This window comes from Grus americana, chromosome 2, assembly GCF_028858705.1.
Source record: "Grus americana isolate bGruAme1 chromosome 2, bGruAme1.mat, whole genome shotgun sequence".
In the NCBI taxonomy this organism is placed as follows: domain Eukaryota; kingdom Metazoa; phylum Chordata; class Aves; order Gruiformes; family Gruidae; genus Grus; species Grus americana.
In genome coordinates, this window is record NC_072853.1 from 47,329,913 (window position 1) to 47,354,236 (window position 24,324).

General features: G+C 38.5%; 1 protein-coding gene across 2 annotated transcripts in view; it reads right to left on the minus strand.

Moving 5' to 3' along the window:
• Positions 1–2,133: 2,133 nt before the first annotated feature.
• The window catches only part of ASXL3 (ASXL transcriptional regulator 3), a 76,131-nt gene continuing 53,940 nt past the window's right edge, over positions 2,134–24,324 (minus strand). For both annotated transcript variants that reach the window (XM_054817726.1, XM_054817727.1), the window contains exons 7-10: positions 21,285–21,381; positions 20,711–20,816; positions 13,643–15,596; positions 2,134–10,946 (exon numbers count right to left, since the gene is read on the minus strand). In XM_054817726.1, the coding sequence (XP_054673701.1) occupies positions 7,275–10,946; positions 13,643–15,596; positions 20,711–20,816; positions 21,285–21,381 (5,829 nt within the window). In that variant the 3' untranslated portion in view covers positions 2,134–7,274. The remainder of the gene's footprint in view (positions 10,947–13,642; positions 15,597–20,710; positions 20,817–21,284; positions 21,382–24,324) is intronic.

The following is a 24,324-nucleotide window of genomic DNA, read 5'->3' on the forward strand; positions in this document are numbered from 1 at the left end:
TGGAAGAAAGCTCTCAGTTTTTTGTTGGAAAGTCATGGAGGTAAGACTCTGAAGGCTGAACTACGCTCTGTGAGACCAGGACAAAGGACACAGAACAGAAGGGCATTAGAAAGGTGACCTGTACACAGAAATTCACATTCATCCAAGGCATCATTATCTTCCAAAAAGTACAATCCAGGCATTTTTCCTGCATGGATATGTGAAACACCTGTTGACTTCATCACTGCTGGTGGGTCAATAGGCACCTCCCAGGCTGGGAGCATGAACTTTCAGTACTTAGGTAAACGGCTGTCATTTAACTGGGATATAACAAAGTCCTCTCATCTGTGTCTGCTATGTATTTGTAGAGTACCCGTGCCCAGGTGTCTGAATTATCTCAGCAAGTGTCACTTTATTTCTATGTCTAGCTCGGTTTCCATAAAAACCAGCTGTACTAATAACACACTCAGTCTCCACAAGCAAGTACCCGAAGGTATCGGTGCCTGTGACTCTGTCTACCTTCCGTATGTAAAGCTGTCTCCAACGTGGTGCTGCTCAAAGGTAGTGCTATTTGGTGGTCCACGTCATCCAACAAAGGCCAGGCTTGATAACAGCACACCCACTGCACACCAAACATTGCTAACACCTTCATATTTATTTGTGAAGCGCCTTGATACCAAGAGCTGTGTTGCTGTCTCTCTTCATCTATGAGTGGCAAAAGAAACAGCAAGAAAAAAAAAAAAATGCCCTGGCTCTGGCCTGGGGAAGAATTTTTTCCAGTGTATCAGTACTTCACTTCCATAGACTGCACAACCTAGACGGTGCTTTCAAAGGTTGCCAAAGTTCCCAAGTGCAGGAAAGGATGATGGGAGCTTCAGGGCATCATTTCTATTGAAAGCCAAGTCCCGGGACTGAGGGGGGAGTCAGGGGAAGGAGGGCTTGTTTTCTACAGCTAAAGCTCCACACTGAAGAAAGGCAAACCCAGAAAGCCCTGCGTATTCGCGGTTGCTTTTGGCTGAAGGGCAGGAAAAGCGAAGGGCAGGAGACCAGGGCAGCGAGTTTTCTCCTGATGCCATCTGCTGGCCCAGCCGACGGCCCAAGCCCGGCCTCGCCGGAGCAGAGCACATGGGCTTGAAGGAAATGACAGGGCTTAACTTACTGATACTTATCAGGTCCTTAGCAAACACCACAGAACAACCAAATATTTATTTAAGATCGAATAAAAATGTGCAGAAATAGTGTACGTGTTTAAAAAAAAAAAAAAAGGAAAAGGGACAAAAGTGCCTATTTAGCTAGTGCGGATTTGCATTCCATTGTTTAGAGGAAAAATTGTGAAAAGAAATTAGCTTGAAAAACTATTGCTGTCAGAAGCAGAGCTGGTCCCTGATTTCATACCGCCCCATGCAATGACAAATATCTAAGCAGACCTTGGCAATGACAGTACTAGCTGAGGGAGTTTGCCGGGTGGGTATTGGATATGGAAAAAAGGTCATTGGATCAGACTGCTTAGGGTGGCGCTGCCTTCTTTCTGGATTTGGGCAGATGGTGGCAGAAGGGGCTGCCATTCGCTGCTAACAAGACCCTCAGCCGGTACCACATCTGAAATAATGATGCCAGGAGGCTGGACAGAAGATGGTGTTTAAGAAGCACTGTTCTCATATTTCTGAGCAGGCCCATGAAAAAGCTGTTTGTTGCCCACCCACTTTCACCCTAACCACTAGCACTTGAACATCTCTTTGAAAGGTAAAATGCTGAAAACTTTTTAAGAATTTATTTTTAATATAATGGCTACTGAAATTCTATTTCGGGAAGGCCTTCCGGACTTCAAAGGGTAACCGGTTTGAGGAACGTAACTTGGACCGGTAGCCTTTCATGTACTACGGACATTTAATTTCTTCTGCTGTGGGGATGAGGAATGATGGAGATGTGTGCCTGGATGCGGAGTTGTCAAGTGTGTTGTGGACAGGGTTGCAGATGGGGGCAAAGTGCTAAAATATACCCGGCATTAACTACCCAAAGCAATATAATCACTTTCATCCACAAACTATTCTACTTACAACAACTTAATATACAACACCTAGTTTTATTTTACTAGTATAAGATGATTAATACTTGAGTTACATCAGAAGTCATTCAGACTATGTCTTACATCATTGTCATTTAAAAATCCTTTACAAAGGACTGATTTTTCTCTCACATTTCTATGTCACCAACCTGTACATACAATGGATGTGCACAAGCAGGATCTCCTGCCTAAGGCACTGAACATAAAATAAATAAACAAATGACAAATATTATTTTATCTCTTTATTTTTTTTTCAGAATATTTTAATATTGAAGCCCAAGTTGTTATTTTCAAGGGATAGGGAAGGGGAAAAGGAAAGGGAAAAGAGAGAAGTTATGAAGACAAATTATTTTATTTAATTTATGGTTTTGTGAATGGTCATTTCTGTAGGCAACAAAATGTTGTTTTCTTAAAAAAAAAAATAAAACAAACAGCACCATTAAAGAAAGCATGATCCCTGAATTCTAAACAAAACACTGTCTTGAAACAAAAAAATTGCTCGAATACTTGTTTCACCCAGTCAGTCGCGTCTGGTGGGGTAACAAAGCAAAGCATAACAGCACTAAACTGTAGCAATCCCGCTGAAACCAACTACACCCCCTTCTGAAGATTCAGAGAACCACTTTCCGAGCTTGTCCTGTGGGAATAATATTTTCTTTGGTAGAGGACTGAAGGAGGGTATTTACTTCACTGAATGCGGATAGAAAAAAATATCTATGCACGTTAGGGATCTCCCCAATAAATCTGTATTTCTCATGCATGTTAGGTATGAGTGGATTTCACATTGCTGTTATACTGCAGGAGTAATACTGCCCTATAAAGGCATAGAATGGCTAATGTCAAACAGATGTAAACATTCAGAATACTGACAAAAAAAATAAAAAATACATACACACAAAAAACCCTGTACTGAAAATGTGAATCGAGTTAAGTTTCCGTAAAGCAGAAAAAATATTTTACAGCAGTACAAGAGAATTATGGCAACAAAGTAAAGCACTTTTCTTGTAACATTCATGAACAGTACAAATACAACAAAGTTATTCTACGGACTAAATTATTCTTTAACTATCAAATATAGTACAAAGCGAAATATTATGTGCTATAAAAGAAGCAGCTCCTTAAATTAGACTAAAAAATGCTTTTTTTTTTTCTTTTCGTTGGTTTTACAGTGACAAAGCATGATGACCGAAGACAACAGGATTTCATAGATTCAGAAACATTTAGCTACACAGGTCCGTGATAAATCCACTGAATATTTTGTCGCTTCCCCCCCCAGTGTTCTGCAGAGCCGCAGAAGACGAACCGCCGCGCTGCTGCCAGGAGACTGCAGAAGTCATTCAGTGTTCAGAGCAGGGCCCTTCACGTGTGTCAGCTAAAATGATCCCTTTCGGTGACACTTCTCAGCTCATCTTGAGTGTTTATCCTGGTACTTCACCACACCTTGGAGAAACTGCTAAACCAGAGGCTACAATAACGATTCTGAAATTGTGCGTGTGTTTATAAGGGGAAGGGGGTGCAGCATAAGGTAATTTTACTTCAGAAATTGCATTATAAAGCACCATATGCACCAGCTTAAAAACTGTGCAAGGAATTGCAGGGCCCTGAAAAACCACCTGCACGTTCTGTAGCGTACCCTGACAACATGCACCACCCTCAAGAAGAAAGTCTATAGTACAGAGAATATACCTTTTGCTTTATGGCTCAACCTTGATTTTTGTCTTTTAAACACTATTTCATGTACTAGACCTCAGCAGATAAATAAAATGCAAACAGGGAGCATCCAGTTCACCATTTCTTAATATTTTTTTAAAAAAACATTATTTCAAAGGGAGTTTCTGCTTGGAAAATTAGTTCAGAACAGGAACATACAAACACACACACTGCAAATGCCCTAACGTTATCTGCATATCTCACAGGTATGCAATTAAAACAATAAAGAGGGAGGAAAGAAAAAAAAAAAAAGAGTTTCTCCCTCTCACCCAAAAGTGCTGCTCCAGGGGTAGGAGTGGGGGAACAATTTTGGAGATTTTAAAAAAAAAAAAAAAAGGTAAATTATACATGCTGGACATTGGGACACATACGTACGTACACGCAAACATAGAGCAGTGTGTTCTTAAGCAATTCTTTCACCACTTTTCAGTGCATAAACTATTAACACCCCACGGTGCAAACTGCATGGTCATTAGAAAACACAATGACATTGGGCCTGAAACCTGGACAATCGAACAAAAAAAGAAGTCATTCAAAATTAACCTCTAAATGCGATTGTGTTCTTATTAAAGACCAAGGGTCACTCTCCCCCCAGGCATTTGTGTGATACTGGAATCCAAGTAAGGTTTTCAGTCACACTAGGATTCAGTCAGGCTCTGGTATCACCCCAGTTGCTTTTGAGTATTTTAATACCCTAAAACTATCATCTGTAACAACACTTCATGACTGTTGCTAACTAATTGGTCAGATTTATTCCTGGTGCATCTCCAACGACTCAAGAATGAAAGGAGTGGAACTGCACTACAGAAGAGTTTGGTCAGTTGTGTAATATAACATAGCACCATCCAGTCTAATGCCATTTTAAACAACATTTTATCATGACCTCACACATGCAAGTTGCAATCCTCATACAAAAATGACAACATGACATGAATGAGTTACCTACCACATTAGTCACACTCTTATCCTTTGAACAACATAAAACTATTTTGTGGCCGGAATTTATTTCTATATTATGTCAGTCAATACAAGAAGTATTTCAAGATGTAAGTACAAACAAATGTTGACTTAGGTGCTGTGGACAGGAAAACCTGAGCTAGAAATAAGGATTCCCAGCAGGCTTATATAAACACAGGTTATTACAAGTCTAAGACTGGTTGCTCTCTTTATTTTAAATAGAAGTATCCTACCTCTACCAAGTATAAATACAATGCAATACAATTCCGATACAAAGGCTCCTCAAATATGAATTTGATATGCATTTACTGACTACACTCATGCTTACTCATGAGTATTTTCCAGTCACTGTTTTGCCAGCAGCTGGCATAGCACTGGATGCTAATTTTCATGTGGTTACTTTTACGTTTTTGCTTGGCTGGCTTATTTTCCTACCAGAAGACCCGAAAGTGCTGAGAAGCTGTTTCTTCACTCACATGTCATACTAAGGAGCACTTTTGTATAGAAAAAATATATTATTGTATCAGCAACAAATTTTTTAGTGTAATTATAAATGGCCTTTGTACCACACAGTGTCAAAAATAATATTGATATGTTGCTAATTACAATAAAAGAGAACATCAAGGTGCACCATAGAGCTTCCTATGACAGGAATGTATGTTGTAGATATTCCAGCTCACTTTTAAGACAACAAATGGCATTTATCATGTTTGTGAAAATGGTCCCACAAGAAAATAAATGTGGTTCCTCCATTCAGTAGAACTTCACTAATATGCACTCACATCAGGGAGACCAGATACAGCTTATGAATAAGTACGCAAACAAAGGTCATAGTAAAAAAAAAAATAGTGTAAAATGTAGTATAGTTTTTATTTCTTAAATGTAGTTCTATCATTCACATTAATATTTCAGAATGCAACAGTAAATGCATCATGAAATCCAAGCAGTATTACATCTCACACATTCTTACTACATTGCTCTCTGAGAATTGTGGAAAGAAAATCAGTTTTCTGGAGCAGACTGTAAGGTCTTTGGATTAGTGAGGTTCTACTGTAATGGTAAAAATAACATTTCTCTGATGCTGACATTTGGGCAGACCCAACCACATATTGGCAGATGGATGACTTGCACTCCACATTTTGTGTTCTTGAAGTGGGAGTAAAAAAACCCAAGGTATTTTCATCTCCCCAGCAACTGCATGTGCTTTATCCCTTTATAATATTTTCCTTTTAGGTGAATAGGGCCCCAAAATTATCATTTTTCTTCTCTGCTGTTATGGTGGCTAGCGCATCTGGAATGCAGCTATAGTCCTAAATGTAAATACAGTACTGGATAAATACTGAAGATTACTTTAAAGATGCAGTATCCCTTTTAACAATGCCTTTTTGTTTTCAAATGTCTAAAAGGTAGAGTAAGGGGTCTGAACTCTGAGAAAAAAAAAAGGTCAGTGTTGTAAGTAATTCTAAGAAATACTTTAAATGGCAAAACTCTGATATACTATTTAGAGTAACTCACATAAGAGGAAAAACAACTGATACTCTAATATTCAATCAATACTCAATTAGAGTCTTTCCTTATTCATTCATCATAAGAACGCATCATTTTTAGGCCACGGGAAGGCTAAAACATCCAGAACCTATTACATAAGTCTGACCCTATATATATATATATGTATGTATGTATTTGAGACTGACAAACCGAGTTGACAGATTAGAGAAATAGATACAAAGAAAGAATATTCGAGTGGGAAATAGGAAGAGAAAACAAATTTCTAATACCCAGTAGAGAATTTACTTTCTCCAGAGTCTACTGAAGCCAATGTAATTCCAGTGTTGGTCCCACTAACCCACTGCATACACAAATCTTTCTCAAGGAATCAACAAGAAGAGATGATGAGTTCCATAGTCCCTGGCAGGCATGTAAGGAAACCCCTCTAACAATCTAAATTCCTCTTTTTTTTTGTTTTTGGCTAAGTGAAGTGACTGTATTTTAGCTCTAGGTAGTGAAAGTCAATTGAAGAAAACAATCCTTCCAGCAGAAAAACTGCAAACTGACTTAGAAGCTACGATGGCTGATACCCCACACCTTGCCACAACCCCAATCAAAACGGTTGCTCTTCAGTGTGTTATTCATTCTGCATAGTTACTCCACTTCTTGCAGTTATTCTTCCACTGATCTTTAACCTGCTTGTATCAACTATCAAAAAGTGGAGAAAAAACGTGCTGCACTTTGTGCAAATAAATAGAAGCTAGGGAATGACATGCATTAATGCTTTTTTTTAGTACAACAAGAGAGCTCATAGAAGCTTCAGTAACAAGGCTATCTTGTTTTTTTTTAAAACTACTTCTACAGGTTTCCTCTTCTTCCCAGAAAATGGCACTCAGGCAGGAATAACTAAATTCTGAAAGCACCATGTGGAAGAAAAAAACAAACAAACAAACAATTAAAAAAAAAATCAATCAACTAATTGCAAACCATTAGTGGTCTAAACTGTTCCAATTTCTTTGTTCCTTTGTCCTGCTCTCCCGCGCTGATAAGGGATACTGCATCTTTGATTCAGTTCCTACCGTACAACCAGGCAAGCTACACACAGTTTGGAAGGCCCTATGCAGTCATCATGACAGAAGGCTCCACAGCCTTTGCACACGATCATGGCTTTCAGCCTGCAAGAGCATTTCAGTTCCAGTTCATCGGCATTGCTGCTGTCAGCAAATTTCTGAACCGGGATCTGCGCGTTCTGGTTAGACAGGCCTGTGGCAGTGCTTGAGCCACCTCCTAAAATCCCAATCGATTTCTCAATTGCAGATGCTGCCCTTTTGAAGCTTGTGCTACCGAAGTGTATTGTTGGATAATTTCCACAGAGCTGCTGCTGCTGCTGCTGTGGGTGCTGCGTCTGTATTTTCTGAGCAGCAAGTTGGGTAAAAGGCTTCTGTGGCTCAGAAAGTAAATAGGAAGAGAAATCTGCATTTTTTAATGCAAACGCTTTTAACTGTTCTTTCACTTCGTTCTGATCATAGGAAGCTTGTTTCATGCCCAGTTCGCAGCTGCTGCTTAAACCTTCCTCAAAAGAAATAGGTTCAGATTTTATATTGCTACAGATGCTTGCTGGCTGAGGCCAACTCAGTCTTTTAGTGGTTTCCATAGTAACTGTCGGTTGTTTTTGATCAGAGGGGACTTCTGCACTTGGGTGAGGAGGGGGAGGAGGTGGCAGGGGTGGAGGGGGCGGAGGGGGATGCACTAATGTTTTACTCTGCAGAGTTTGAGAGGCACTGGCAATGTCATCACCTTCCTTAATTTGAATATTAGGGGAAAACACACTTCCTAGCCTCAGCTGGTGAGCTGCTGTAGAAATATTCACGTCTCCCAAGCCCTTCTGTTCCAGGTGTCTGCTAAAAGCAAATGCATTGCAGCCAGGTGGGCCTTTTGAAGTAGTTTGCAACAAAGCTGCCGTAGGAATGGGGCCTCTTGCAGCCATGGACATTTGGTAAAAATGCTGTCTATGTGAGGTACTAGCTTCTGCATGAAAGCTGCCATTTTTATCAATGTGAAATAAGCTCTGCTGGAAACTGCATGAAGGCAATGGCCTCTTCTGCTGCTTGATCTCTGGGCTGTGAGCGATTCGGCTCTGAATGCCATGTTTGTTCAGCCACTCCTGCTTAAATGGCTGACCATGCCCTAGCTGATTCATGCTGGAACTAATTACACAAGGAGCCACTTTAACATCTGTGTCCATTGACACCTTCCCAGGCTCACATTTAATTTGAGCGTGTTCCCCTACAGTCCTGGCCATCCTCTTTTTCGGATGGTTTTCACGCTTTCTGATTTGTAGCGGGGCTATGCTGCCTGCTGTAAATCCTTTACCATCTGGATTAGGAGAGTTGGAAGGATGTTCAATAATATTTCTCTCGGACACTGCTGTTTTACATACTGAGGTAGTTTGCAAAGGCAAGGGAAGCCTGTTAATTTCTAGTTTGGCTCCTGATCTGGGCTGCGGCAGCACTTTCTCTAAAGGCAGATTGCCTTGCAGTAACTGTGTCACTAAAGGATTGTTGGCCTCCACTGACGACAAGCGACAGCTAGAGCCCCCGGCACTGGTAACTCTCTTTAGGGTTTCTGTTGTCAGGGACAGGGAGTCTTCCATGGAGTCCGTGATGGATGTCTTGGAGGTCTGCGGCGGCTGCACGCTTGTGGCGATTTCTGCAGTCTGGGCAGGCATTTCAGGTCCTGTAAAATCCTCGGTGTCCATCCTGAAGCATTTGTCAGACTCATTAGTTTCCGATTTAACAGGAACAGCAATGCTCGTCAAAAGACTCCTGGATTGCAGCTCTGACATTTGTGTGTAACTGGAAGGTTCAGTTTTGACATTTTTTAAGCAGTTTTGCTCTGCATATTCCTTATGCTTACCGGAGTTAAGATGGCTCACCACTGGCTGGTCTGTACTCATTGCCTCTTCATCATGCCAACAAATTCTATTGTTAGTGTTATACTGACCGGCACAGACAGCGTCTGCTTCATTTTTAAATGCTGAAGGACCTCTTAATTGCTCAGCAAAACCTTGGCTGGGAGTAATCACCTCAATTAGTTTATCTTGAGGAGCAAGAGGCACTTCTCGAAGACTTGAACAACCTGCCTGCAAGTTCTTGCTGTCCTGCTTTGCTGTAATGGTGATAAAGCTGGAACTGTGCTCAAGGCTTTCATTAGAGACCACTTCAGGCCTGCTTATGACAGATACCTGAGGACAGGCTATACTTTGTAAGGCAGCTTCTGTCCTTACAGGTCTGCTCTGCAGGTCAATGCTGCTCTCTGCATTTTCAATAGAAGAAGAAAGTGACAGACTGGAATTCGGATTTGTAGTGTGGTCAACAATGACTTTGCAAGGAATAGACCTATTCATGGCAGTTTGTGTAAAGCTCACCGGCTGAGATTTACCAGAGACATCCATTCGGTTTCTTGCTCCAGAGCTTTTTTCTAAGAGATCGGCATTTAGTTTAGTAGCATTATCATAAGAGCTTATCGTCACCATGTTACCAGTAAACATGGACATGGGTGGCCTTCCAACAGAATCTGCTACTGCAAGGGCCTCACTGCAACTTAAAGCTGACCTAACGGTAGTATGAATGGAGACAGTGCTTTGCTCATTACACCCAGTTATGGCTATCTTATCAGAAGAAAATCTGTTGGTAGTCCCCACTGGGGGAATCAGTACAGAACTACCAGAGAGATGATTTGGCAAATTATTTGCAATAGATGAAGCTGGCACAGTGGCATAATGACTGGAGACTGCATTATTCGCATTGCTACTCGGTATCAGCAACCTTTTGTCATCGATGGCATTTGATGAGACCGTATTGTCTATGGAGACTGGTATGTTACTGTTATCAATACATTTTGGTCCAATAGTTATGCATGGAGTATCAGCCCCTTGGATGGTTTTCAGCATATTTATATTACAAGCTGAAACTGCTGTGTTTGCACTGTCAACAGACATTAAAACAGAGGATTTATCAACAGAACTTGCAAAAGAAAGTTCTTTAATTGCTCCAGACATAGCAGTGCTGCAAACAGACACAGAGACTGAACTTTTATTATAAAGCACTGGCACACTGTTACTTTCAGTAGAGGTAGATGAAATAATTTTCTCACACAATTGTGGCATAGGTATATTTTCATCAGAACTGTGCACAGATATCTCAGTAGCAGTTTCTGGTAATGTAGCTGTGTTAAGTGGCTGCTGCAATAAAGCGGTAGTCTCACGGTGATGAGCAGACTTGTTGCTAGGGGACCTGCAGTTAGGATTAACTATAATGACACCGGTAGAACCTTCAATCTTTGTGTCAGTAGAAGTTGGTATCTCCAGAGATGAGGTACTTTCCTTTAAGCCGAACTGCGACTTTGATTCTTTATTAGTCTGGAGTAAATGAGCTCTGGCTTGATGCTTTGCAAATAGCTTGGCCTTTGTTTGCTCCTTGATGTGTGCCAGTGTTCTTGTCTTCCCACCTTCGCATGGGGTCCCCATTGCTCCAGAGACTATGCTAGCAGCTGCTGCCACGGCTGCTGCAGCTGCAGCTTCTCTTTGGGCTCTTGCTTGCTGAGCTCTTGCTTTGATATCTGCAAGAGTTCTAGCCCCAGTATTTCTCCCACTGCTGACCGATGTACTTGGGGAAACTCGAGGTTCTGGCTTAGAAACAGGTTGGCTCTTGATGATGAAAGGTGGTCCAATTTTTGAAAGCTGAATCTAAAGGAAGAAAAAAACCCAAAAATTTTAATGAGATCGTTGACTGGCTAAAAATCACCAGCTGTCTCTTAAAAGGGTCAGAGAAAGGTAATGAAGGGAATTACTGCTCAGTGCAGCTGGACAGAAAACTGCTAAAAAATTAATGATATTTACACTGCAGTATTTTAGCATCCTCCAGCATGAATAACTGACACCTGTACTGGCCTACTCATGTTGTTCCTTCTGACAGGAAGAAAGATTGAACTGGATGACAACATGATGCTTATCTGATACAATTTGTCAGACCTGTTTTATCGGCTGTGTATCTAACTGAGAAGATCAACAAGCCTAGTGCAATGATACTGGAAAAGAGCCTACAACTAAGCACTTGCTGCAAATGTGTGAAAAAGTAATGATCATGTAGTGCTTTTGCTCCGTGGTCTCCACTGACTAAGAGATTAGGAACAGCCCGTCTTTCGCTTATATACCAGACAACAAACCTTGCCTTTAGATAGGACGTAGCAGTGTCTCCACTATTTTTCATGTTACACCACAGAGCACTTTATTCACTTCTTTCATACCACAGCTCTAACCAAAGGACATGCCTTTCCCTTCCTCTCTCGCAATTTTAAGAGATTCACTTTAGTACATCCCTGAGATACCTCCTACACTACTGCTTTTCAAAACCAAAATCCCCAAATCTACAAATATTAAAAACGCAAATATTAAAGTTTTAAATACCTAAAACTTTAAGCAAAATAATAACCTGTAAAATCACCGGGATTATTAGTATGTTTCCAGTTAGACACATCTGTTTTCAGGATTAGAGATTAAGAGTCCTGGGACCACTTTATAACTCATACACTCGGAATACTCAAAGGTAGGCAAAAATACATTTCCATTTCTTAAAAGGGACATATGTTTACCGGCTGTCCACAGTAATAGGACTTAGTGGTTAATGCTGTAACTTCTCTTCTGAAAGGAACTGAGAAGAAAACTAGGTAGTATTTGTAGAAAAAGTAGTCATAAGGTATGACAGAAAGTGAGAGCCATGTAGCAGAATGATTTAGGGGAACCGGGGTTCTTTTTCCTCTTTTAATAACAAAGGATAGGGGTTTGTTGGTAAGATGACCCAGGAGCCAAATATTTGTTACACAAAAACCAGACTAGAATTGATTGTCCAAAATTATTTGGAAATGCTTGCCAATTTTTTAGTATTCTCATTCACTGACTGGACGCTTCAGGGAGATTCAATTGGTAAGACTGTGCAAGACTGACAGCATCTGATTTTCCATAAGACATCAGTGGAAATCAATAGTAAGATAGTATTGTAATATATAACCATTTATATAACCATACAACTCAGTGCTGGTCTGGAGGGCTGGAATACTTCACTTTTCCTAGCAGTTAAAGTTTTGGCTTATAAATAAACACTCATGCCTAATATTGTGAGGCTTTAACATTTACATAAATGTGTTTTAAAGAATATCACAAATTCACAATTACTTCAAAAGATTTTACTTTCTGTTTCAGTAGCAACTTTTTTCAGTTTCTACTTTGCATCACCAGAACTGCTAAAGCTCTAAGTGCTTGATTATTTTTATTATTATAGTCATGACCTTTTTTTATTCCCTAGTGATCTATTTTCCTTTGTGCTTAGAGAATGATTAGAATTTATTAGGCTAGATAGAGACCTTACAAATATGAAATAATATCACTAAACTCAGAATGGGCTAACTTCCAATTGCATCACTGCTCATAAAAATAAATTAGTTGAAATATGCTGCTGCACTAGTGATTAAAACAGTTAGCCTATTTGCCCTCCTGGCCATATTAACAATGTTCAGTGATTGCAGCAGTTAAAAATAAATGCAGAAAAGGGTATTTCTGAATAATCAGGAACTAGTATTGCAAAGTCAACGGCTTAAGTTCAGCAAATTGGATCTAAAACTTGGCTGATGTCATCATGTACAAAATTAAAAGGGTCAAAAGCTGAGCCTATATATAACTAAATCTATAGATCCCTCTGTTAGGGGAAAAAAAAAAGCTTTTAACTGGAATTTACTTTCTTACATAGCAGAATGATGCACATAAAAGAGTTTGCTTAGCTGGTGTATCTTTTTTACCGTGTGCTTTGCCATTAACAAAGATATCTATACACACATTGATTAGACGCTTCCCCCTGATAGCCAGGTCTCTGTTTCCAATTAATTCTACAGGGAATTCTTATACTTCAGCCTACCCCAAGCCCTGGGCTTGCAAAGGATCTCCAGCTATTCTGACTCTAGGTTCTCTTGCTGGATTAAGGCACTGGTTCTTTTTCTTAGTATTGGTTATGGTAACATTTATTATTTGTGCTTGTTGGAGAAGTCATCCACAGGAAAACAAGCGGATGATACAGCTGGGCAATTAGAAAACCAAGTAGCACTGTGTAAATGATGGGGAAGCTCTTGAAGTAGAATAAGCTGTAGATCCTGGAAAACTTTCTCTCTCACAAAAGCAATTTTGTTGTAAAGACCCTGACTGAACAACTATAGGTATATTCACGTCAGAAGTAATTTGGCATGGTAGGAATGTAATAGTAAAAGCAAAACCATCATAACTAACCCCTCACACCTCCACAAAAAATACACCATGCACTGTGTCTGCATGCAGTCAGTAGGAGAGAGATAATAAAACTTTCATTTCCAAGTCAGCCTGTTTATTCATTACTTTACCTTAAGGGGTGGAACTCGGGGTTCTTCTCTGGGTGGCTGATCTTTATCAGATGGACTCGTTGATGAAGCACTACGGTTAGGCTGATCATCGTCTATTCTAGCTCTCTTCTCTTTGCAGATTCCAAAACTGTGTTGTTCTGCTGTTTTCCTCTTTGGGATCTCTGGGTCTCTACTTTCATTCCTCACTTCAGGTGATTTTGTGGGTTCTAATGACTTGGAAGAATGTGAACTCTCAAGACGGCTTTGGGTGCTGCCTGTTAGCTTGTGAGATTTACTTCTGCACACTTCAGAGAATGTAGCTTTCTCTAGAGATGAGGTATATAGTTTATCATGTGGCTTTGATGGAAGCAGTTCGATATTTTTGCCAACTGATCCTTCTGGTAAGACCGCTACCTCTGATGGCAAGAGTGTACCTTTCTTGTCACCTCTTTGCTGAACACTATGATTTTTAATTTTGATCACCTCTGGAGGAGAGTGTTCTGGGATGGATGCAATGTAAGATTTCTCAGTTTCAGAATGTGACGTACATGGCTGATGACTGAGGTTTTTGCTTTGAGGCTCTTCCAATACTGAAGTATCAGGTATAATTGTTAGTGGACCAACTTTCATATTTTCAGGGGCACTCTGAAGTTGCTTTGGCTGAACAACAAGATTCTCTTCCTGAACCACCTTAGGAATGGCAGAGCTTTCTTCTTTCAAAGTGGGAAGGGAGTCTTCCAACAAACATGGTGATTTCCTTTGTTGCAAAACAAGTCTTTCATTGCTTGGGGAATTAGAAACTGGAGATGTCTCTGATGGAAGAGGCAAGCTATTTGCCACGGATGTTTCAGAAGTTAGAAGAACAGAAGATACTGAAGATGTTTCTGATGTTAAAGGCAAATCAGACATTGGAGATGTTTCTGATGTTAAAGGTAAATTAGAAGCTGGTGATGCCTCTGATGTTAAAGGCAAATTTGACATCAGAGATGCTTCTGAGGTTACAGGCGAGGTGGACATTGGAGAGATTTCTGACATTAAAGGTGTGTGCAAGTTTTCATCACTGGACTTTTGCTGAATATCACCTTCAGTGTTTTCAGTACTGGACACTTCAGATGAGCAAGCTGTTTCAAGAGATGCTGGAGTACAGGGTTCCTCTGAAGTTGACTGAGTGTCTCCTCCAGGAGAGGCAATACAAACACATGGTCCTTCTGGACTTCCTGAGGAAAAGGAAGTTTCAGAAATACAAGCATTCTCAGATAACTGTTCCTCAGGGTCACTTTGAAGCTCCATATCCACTGTGATGCCTCCGCCAGTGAACAAGGAGCCTTCCAGAGCAGCATTTTGCATTTCTGGTGCAATTAGCTCTTTTGCAGACTCAGAATCCTTCTCTGCTGTATCACTGACTGAGTTTGTGGATGAAGCTGATTGTGCTGGTGACACACAATCCTCCAGCTGATCTATCACAACTGACATCTCCTCCTGAGGGCATTCTGACTTCAACTCCACTTTAATTTCAATGTGAGATACAGTATCAGTTACATCATTCATCATGACACAGGACTCAGTGCTGTCTGCAAGCTGCACTGCCTCTGTTTCTTCATTTGTGCCAGCTGGACTTACTGACTCCTCAGAAAACTCATGTTCTGTTTTATGGTTCTCCTCTTGGCATTCACAAATACTTGTCTCAACCTCTTCAGCAATCTCCTCCTGAATGATTGATTCTTCAGGTATCAGAATATCCTCTGAGTCTGCCATTAGATCCTTGACAGGAACCCGTTCCATATTGCAAAGAGACGGACAATAATCTCTTTCTGGTAAAGGTGGAATTTTAGCACCTTTCTTTTCTTGGTCCTCAAAGGTTGCTTGCTTAGAAGGACCAGGTGTACCAGAAGATTCACAGAAAGAATTGCTTTCATCTTCATCATTGTTCTGCGCTGCAGTGAGTTTCATTGATTCTCCTCTTGACATTCCCAATCTAAATAAAAACACACAAATTAAAAAGGTATTTTCATCACAGACACGATAAAGGAATAAGATCGTATTTCTTGCCCCCATCTTTTATTTACAAAAAGGACATATTTTCCCATTTAAAACAGTGGTTTGGTTAAGTGGTGGGTGACTAATTTATATGGTTGTAGATATAGTTTTATATATTTTGGGAAACTAACTATCCAGATTTTCTTACCAGAGTTAAGAAACTTAAATATTTTAAAAATAAATAATGTATTATTTAACTATTTGGCACTTCAATGAAACAGAAAGGCAAGCTGCACACATTTCAGTGTTTGGTTTTGCTGCCTTTTTTTTTTTTAATACCAGCACTGCAATACTATTACAGCTTGCATTGCAGAGCAAATGCACAACTATATCTTCTTCATCAGTAACAGTTCTAAAGGAAATCCCTTTTTCCTCCTACACCTGCATTTAGGATCAGCACAGCCAGCAATATGGCTTAAAAGCTGTACTTTAAAGAAAAAACTGTACCTAAAACTAATACGACAAAGCACGTGCTTCAGTTTTGTAATTTGAAAGTCATTTCAAATTTATGATAAAAATCAAAATAACTCCACTTCAGCCTCATTTTACAACTCAAAAGTCAATTATAAAGATTGCAGTTGACAGCTTGTGTCGTTTTGCTCCATTCTTTCAGCAAACTAAATACTACATTTAAGATAAAAACTATTTCTAAATAAACAGATCTATGTATATATTATTCATTCGATTTCACTATAATTAAAAAGAAGTTTAACATTCTTAAGGAGCTAAAAAGACACATATTTATAATCTATGCATTCATTCTCAGGGATGAAGTGCAAAGGAACCATTCCTATGTATACTTCTCTTCTGGAGATTTTCTTACCTTTGGTCCTGAAAGTATTAGTTTAAAAAAAGTTTTATTACTTCAATAGATTTAAAAAAAAAAACCAAACCAACAAAAAACCACAACAAAGCAAAACAAAACAAAAGCTAAAAGCTGGAGAAATTGGTTATATTTAAAAATATATGCACTCTGACATCCTCATTTCCTTCTAAGGACAATTGGAGTACAGGTGTTTCAGTATCTTTATTAAGATTTTCCAAGCAGACTGTGACTCAGCAATTCCGTAATAGCAGAAGATACACAAAAGCTTGGATGGAGGCCTTAAAATAAATTTCATGGTCTTAGGGATGTTTGAATCTAATTAATACAAGTTTGATCTTGGTTCTCATTTTAATCAGAAAGTAAAGAATAATATGGAAATAAGCGAGCAAAAAAGACATTCAGAAATTATGGAAGCAAGATAACTTGTCAGTGTGCAGCCAGAGGATACAGAGATCACAAAGGCCCATGTATATGAAAGTACAGAATAAATATGTAAAAAATCAAAATCTGTGGTTGCACATTTTAAAAATACCGAACAGATGCATTACAGTGATAGCCATAAACACACACTAAAAACCCAGGCTGGAATTGGTAACCAAAAAAGCACTCTCAGGGTAATTATTAATATCGCCTACTACTAGTCACTTAATATGCACAAAGATTCCCTATGCCATTAATACGCTGAGGAAGGATCCTCTAGAGAGCAATTCAGAACAGCAAATTTACATCTCCCACATTAAATGCATTTCAGAAGATGTGTCCTTCTTCTGAATAGACTATAGGTTTCCTATATAGTCTAAGTTTAGGTTATAAGTTAAGGTGAGTAAAGTTTAGTTTACCTAGGTTTAGGTGAGTAACTTCCTGTCTCTAAAATTCCTTGTGTAAATGAGCAAAAGTTATCTCAGGAAAATGAAGAGGGTAAAGAAATCCACTGCATTACTCAAAACAAAATCAGTGGTCTATTTTCTCTAGCTGGCTTACATCACGAAATGGTATTGCCTATTGCCTGGTAGTTGTCTTTATGGAATGAAAATCAGCAACAAAATGAAGGACAGGATAAAGGTGAATGCAACTGTCACTTGAACACTACGCAAATACACGCATTCTAGTAACATACTGAAGAGGAAGAAGTGTAAGAAAAATAAGATAATGCAGGATTAAGGCCAGCAAAACATGTACTGAATCTTAGTTGGTTTTCTGCAGTAATGGAAATACTATCTTGAAGAAGATACTGCAGTGAAGAAAAAGGCTTTCAAAAGGAGAAGACTCAAGATCAGCTTGTTTAAGGCAATCTCAGATTGTAAGATAAACAGCTGATCTATCACCTTCCTTAGAGAAACAGGCACCCAAAGTTTGCAAAACAGCACAAAAATATGAGGACAGCAGTAAACAGCCATGAGGGAAAGTGCTGATAAGGACGGGATTAACTGAGAAAGTAAGGGCAGTCAGTCATCAAATAAAAAAACCCCAAACAGCTACTTAAGGATATATGGATGCTGATATTCTAGTGTTGTGAAAGTAGTACCAGGGAGAATAGATAAAAAAAAAATAATGAAGAATATGAAGGATTAAATCAGCAATAAAATTTAGAGGAGGTCTACCCAAAATTAAAGCTTTGATTTAGTGAGCTGGCAGTACTATCCTGACACGTAACTCTCTCAAGAGTGGGAAAAGAAATAATATATTGAGACAATAGAGTATAATCCTTGCAATCCTGGGGCAACAAGCCAGAAGAACATGAATTTCTGGCGACATGCATCAGCTGATTCTGGATAAATGACTGCAGAAGGAAGTTTTTTGTTTTTAAAGAAAGTCAGAGAGAGGAAAAATGAACAACCATGAGAAAGTAGAAAGAGAACATAAATGGATGGAAGTAAACTACAACTGGCAGTCCTAAGATAAACAGCCTGAGTAGAGATAAGAGCAAACACAAAAATATACTGTATAGAGCTACATGGAAGAAGCACTCTAATGCCTTTGAATGCCATGAACTGGGGAGTATATAAAAATATTTACAAGATTCTGTATCTATTGATGGTCCCTCTCTAACTGTAAGGTGAAACTTGAATTTACTTATGGAATATTAAAAGATCAAATTAGCTGAAGTCAGAGCAAAAATACCACATTGACTGTTAGTTGAGTAAGTTAGACTGCAGGAGAGATCCATTTTGCAGACAGTGCTTGTGAGAAATGGCTCAGGGAAGTTTCAAACTCTGCTACTTCTGTTGAATCGACATAGCAGAAAATAGACAAAGCTCAATCATACTCAAAGCAAGTTTAAAAACCAAAGTGAAAAAAGGGGAGAGAACTTACACAAGGTGGAAACTATAGCAAAAGCTACCATTCGGTGAGTAAATAATGAGAAAAAGTACTTAAATTTGGCCAAGCAGCAAAGTAGTAGAATCTGCCTACAAAACAGCCAGGAAGAAGAATGCAAGTGAAACAACGCAAGCTGGGAAAAGGGCAGGGGGGACCAGATTCGATACTGTAGTCAAAATAGAAATTATGTGCAATATGACATTTTGCATAACAATGTTGATGCCAGGAACTTATCAACCCAAATGACATGTATCACTGAAGACTGAGTAATTACCTGCCAACCATTACAGTGTCCAGCATTCAGCTAGCACAGCAGGACTGCTGGCTCTGTAAAATTATGAGTATCATTCTCCGTGCATGTGACAGTCATTTGTGACTGAGGAATAGGCTTCAGCTAGAGTGAGGTGCTCATGCTTTGCTGGTACTAAACTTCTACTTTTTGTGGCAGGCCTCATGTCAATACCTTACATAGCCCTTTCCTTCATGAAGGGTTGGTAACCGACTCTTCTCTTGACATGCATAATGAAAAGCCATTATGTTCCTTACCTAAAAACCTAATTAGTATTTTTTGAAACTAAAGGGATCAATGTCTGGACTACATGGAGGTCTCAAAGCTGTTAAGTAAGAAATTAAGCACTTGGCAATGAGAAAGTCTGCCATGATAAGACCCTAGAATTTCCATTATATCTAAAGATAAAGTGGTGTAGAAATAGTATTCACACTGGGAGAAAGCACCTAGCAAGGATGTGCAAAATAAAATATTAAAATGGATCTGTCCATTTGCTGCCTTGTTTTCATTATATTTCCCAGTGGTCCAAGACAGTGGATTGTAAGAAGTAGCATTGTTACTGCAGAAATACTTTACTTAATGCCTTAATCTTGTAAGCTAATCACTTATATGAAGGGTTCTCTGTGACCTGGATTTCCTAAGTAAAAAACATCTAACAACAAAACTAAGACATCTCATGTGATGATGGTTCCCTTGGCACATTTTTGTCTGCTAAGTAATATTCATAAATTGCATTAAAACATACCTGAAAATAATAAAAAAAATCAGTAACATTAAAATAACTAGTTTATACTTTATAATAATTAATACTTTTAATACTTAATATTTTTTAAACCAGAGATGTAATTCTAAGTATTGATGGATTAAGTTTTACAGCAATTTTTAAAAGGAAGATTCTTCAATTTTATAAAGATGAGAATCTCCTTAAAAATTTTATTTTTTAAAAAACCCAGAATATAAGAACTAAATCTTCAACTGCTGCAGAATGCCATCATCAATGAAATTGTGCTGACTTGCCACAGTTGTGCACCTGGAGTGATACCACGTAAGTCATTTTAGTCATTTAAGGGTATTTATTCTTTGCATCTCACTTCTAAAATTAGACTAGTCATTGCCACTTTGTATATCCACACGGTATTATTCTACTTCAGGAAAGGGCCATCTCAATCAAACAATAAAAACCACTATTTGATTTCAGAAACTTTGCAACTAGCTTAGAAAAAATAAAAGAAATAAACACATACTACAGAAATATCTATACTGGTCTTCTAGTCTGTAGAAGCTGTATTTATACGTTGCAGGAGGGGACAATTGCCCTAATGATATCTTTGAAAAGATAATTAGAAAATACTCACATGCTTGGGCCTTGTGTCTTAAGCTCTCCTTGGAATGAACTTTTATGGATGAGTTATGAACCTTTAAAAATGCAATTGTAATGCAAGTGCAGACACACCACTATAATTCTACCCACAACTTCTTATACTGGGGAATGACTGCCTTTGATAACTGCTTTATTAAGTTTTACAGCATATGACTGTGTTATGTGAAGCAGAGAATTATATTTTCATTTCCTCCTAAAAGAAAATGAAAAAATGCTTTTATTTGCTTCAGTACTTACTTTTCACCATAAAACCTTTCAAAGAATTTTTCTTTCCAAGGTTCTGTTTTCTTTTCCTTTTCAATTTCTTGTCTGATGCGCAACTGCATTTCTGGTGTAAATTCTCCTAAAAAACAAATACTAACATATTGAATAAAAGTTGTCAAGGATTAACTTAAGATGGGTAATTATAAATTAAAAATACAAAGATGATATACAGTGATTTCTGTTACAGTCAACCAACAATTCCAAATGAAAATAAAGAAAAACAAAAGTGAGTGTGACATAGCAAGATTTAATTTACCATATAACATCAGTATTTCAAAAGTATATTGGTAGGATTTAGTTGCATGCATTTATGTTTCCAAGGCTGGCCTGAAAATGCTTGTTTTTTTTTTTAACTGTCAAAATAAGCTGCCACAGCAAGCTGTAAAAATGTGCAGTAAATTTAAAATGGAATCAGCAATTTTTCTTTTGCTGAATTACTGGTGTATTACACTTTCTATTCTAAAAGTATTTCTCCAACGTAGAAACAGAGGCATTCTTCATAAAAACAATTAACCTTTGGTAAATCTGAGAACAAGGAGGTAGTTACCTTCTGCCAATCTCTGTTTCCACCCTTGCGCTGCATATGCGAAGAATTCATTATTTAGAGCAGAACTACTGAGGCGCAAAACTCCATCACTTCCCATCTAGAAAATAAGCCGATGGTAGCAGAAGATAGCGTCAGAAATAGCGTCAGCTAAGATTACATAAAAACAGAGTTCCAATTAAGGGAAATGGGGTGGGATAGGGCGTGGGAATAACAAAGAGAATTACCTACTACTACTAAACCAGCATTTTCATTATAGTTGTTACTGTAAATGCAAGCAGGCTAATCCAGCATCAGTGTGCTCTCTTCAGCAGTAATCAGTCATCAGTACTACTGATAACTCAGTTTACAACTGATTGATGCATTTTAATCACAGCCTCCTATCTTGAGCCTATGTCTAGAGCTATTGTACACAATCAAAAATCAAGATCATTACTGTACTCGTGCATCTGCCTGGAATATGGTACAAAACAAATTAATTAAATGTAATGAAGACAGTAACTTTGCTGTTTCTAAATAAACCTAACACTCATATTAGCTAATATGCTGTACTGGCAGAAGACTGGATGACAAGTAACCTTAACAAAATAACGGGTGTAAACTCTGCACTAAAACCAGCTATACAAATAATTTTATAGGCATCAACAGTGAAAACTGTGGAAGAACATTATTTTTACTTTCTACATCTGTCAAACATTCAATGATAGAACATCATTAAAAGTCTTAATCACAGTATTTTTTACAATAACTTTTAAAAGCAATCCAACTATTGAGCTTTCTTTTGCCATAAAACTTAATGCTTATTTTCAGGTTGTGAAGATATGCCTGACTATTGAAAGAATTCGAATAACTGAAACAACTAATTATATAAAACAAATTAGCAGTGGGTATCACCTCTAGCATAATAAATAAACAGACATTAAAAACAAATTAGCAAATACAGAGAGAAAGAGAGGAAACAGCAGAAGTAGTAATGTTGCTAGAACAAACACTCTCACTATAGTTCATTTTACACCCTTTAAGGTAACTAAGAGATGAATGTTTGTCAACACCATTTGTGATCTAGCAGTAAAACCCAGCACATTTTCCAGCATATTAACACGTTTTAGCTTTGTAATATCCCCTAATTCTCAGTGCTTGTTTCAAACTGGAGCCAGAAAGAAGCAGACGTGTCAGAAACATTAAATGATATTTAGCTGTATCTCCCTTGCTGAGCTCTACATTTCACCGATAATACTGGCCCTACTTTCAGAACAGTTTTTGCTAATTTACTCATTGCCTAGCTGACATCCTGTCCCACAATAATCTCATAGGACTAAACCAGAAAGATGTGAAGTAGTAAAAAGAGAAATAGAATGATAAGGATGGACTCTGAAAAACAGGCAGCGCTAAAGGCGTTTGATTACAGCAAGAAAACAGTATGAGCATGGTACCAGGGTCCCTCAGCAGGATATGAACCTAAAGTACTGCTGCCTGTGATTTCCTGTTCTATGGCATTGTTTTGCCAACAAGTCATAGGATTTGCATTCAAGTAGGGTGGATATATAATGCCTCTATGCTTTTCATGGTGTGGGTTGTGAAACATGCATAGTAATTACAGATAGGCTATGACTAATGCTGAAACTGGAGGAAAACCGGAAAGAAACAGTGAAACGTGGAGCAGAAGCAGCAAGAAAATAAAATCAGTGAGACAAGAGAAAGGCCATAAAGAGATATACTTATTGCATAAATCAAATTGGTATGATACATTATCTTCTTTCTGCACAAATGAACTTTTCCAGAAATATTTAAATTCCAGAATTATTAAAGTGAGATTTTTAGATACCAGTGCCTCTTGTGCCTGAACAAACAAACCAGTAGACGGTCGAAAACAGCACTTACACAATTTCCTAAAAAGGTAAGATGAAGAGTTATAAAGAAAAGAATCACAAGTTACTAAATAAACAATTCTTTGTTCTCCAAAGAAAGGTGCTGAAACTACCTTCAACACAAAAGGAGATGAAATAGTAACACCCAGTCATGTCAATGTAGATTCTACTCCAAACTTCCATGAATTCAAGATTTTATCCCAAAGCCTGACAGTGTTTTGCAGGAAAGAATAATACAGATGTGGGATTGTTATTATCATATTAAACCTCATTTAACTGCAGGCTACCTCTGAAAGGCATGGTCCTCCTGCAACTTCACTGCTTAGCTGATGGCAAACAGTGTAGCCGTATCACTAGCCAGATCAACAAATCTCACAGGAAAGTAATAATTTGTGGACAATAATTTTCTGTTAAATCTGCAAGATGATTCAATTTATCCTAAGGTCATACGATCATTAGATCGCATGCAAAGCTGGAACGTACCACAAGAAGAGGAAAGAGAATGCCACTTTTCAGCAGCCATCCACTTCCAGATTGCATAAAACATAATATGAAACTGTAGCCGAGTGTGATTGAGCTATTTCACTAGGCTGCATAAATCAAGAGCGTTATGAAGACTGCCAAGTTAGATTACCATCTGAATACAAGAACAGTATTAGCTTCGTTGTAACCCTGTTGTTGTAAGGACATGAGAAAAGCAAGCTTTGTAGGAAGAGTTACTGCGTCGTTTATTTTATTGGCTAATATACTTGGAAAAAAATGCCAAGTTTTTGGGTGCACAATTTCTTATAAGGTTTGAAAAAGAAACTGCAAACCTCAAGCTAAATGCTAGAAAGATGTCCAACCAAATTCAAATGTTAACTAGACTACCTGAGAGAAAAGGACAGGCTGGAACTTCAGAACAGAAAGCAAATTTTAGCAAGGTCATAGGTAAAGTTCATTATTTCTTGTGGACCAGAGAAATGCTAAGTAGTAAGTACCTGTAGAAGAAAAAAGGAAAGGATAAAAAAACCCCAGCAAACCCACAACAGAAGAATAGCAGAAAGGGAGAATCAGAAGATTGCAGTGGGTTACCTAAGAAGAGAGATTAGTAAAGGTCAACTAGCACCAATGGAACAACAGATCATTGGTGGACCGCATTGGAAAACAGATGCAGGCTGCACTGACCACTTCAG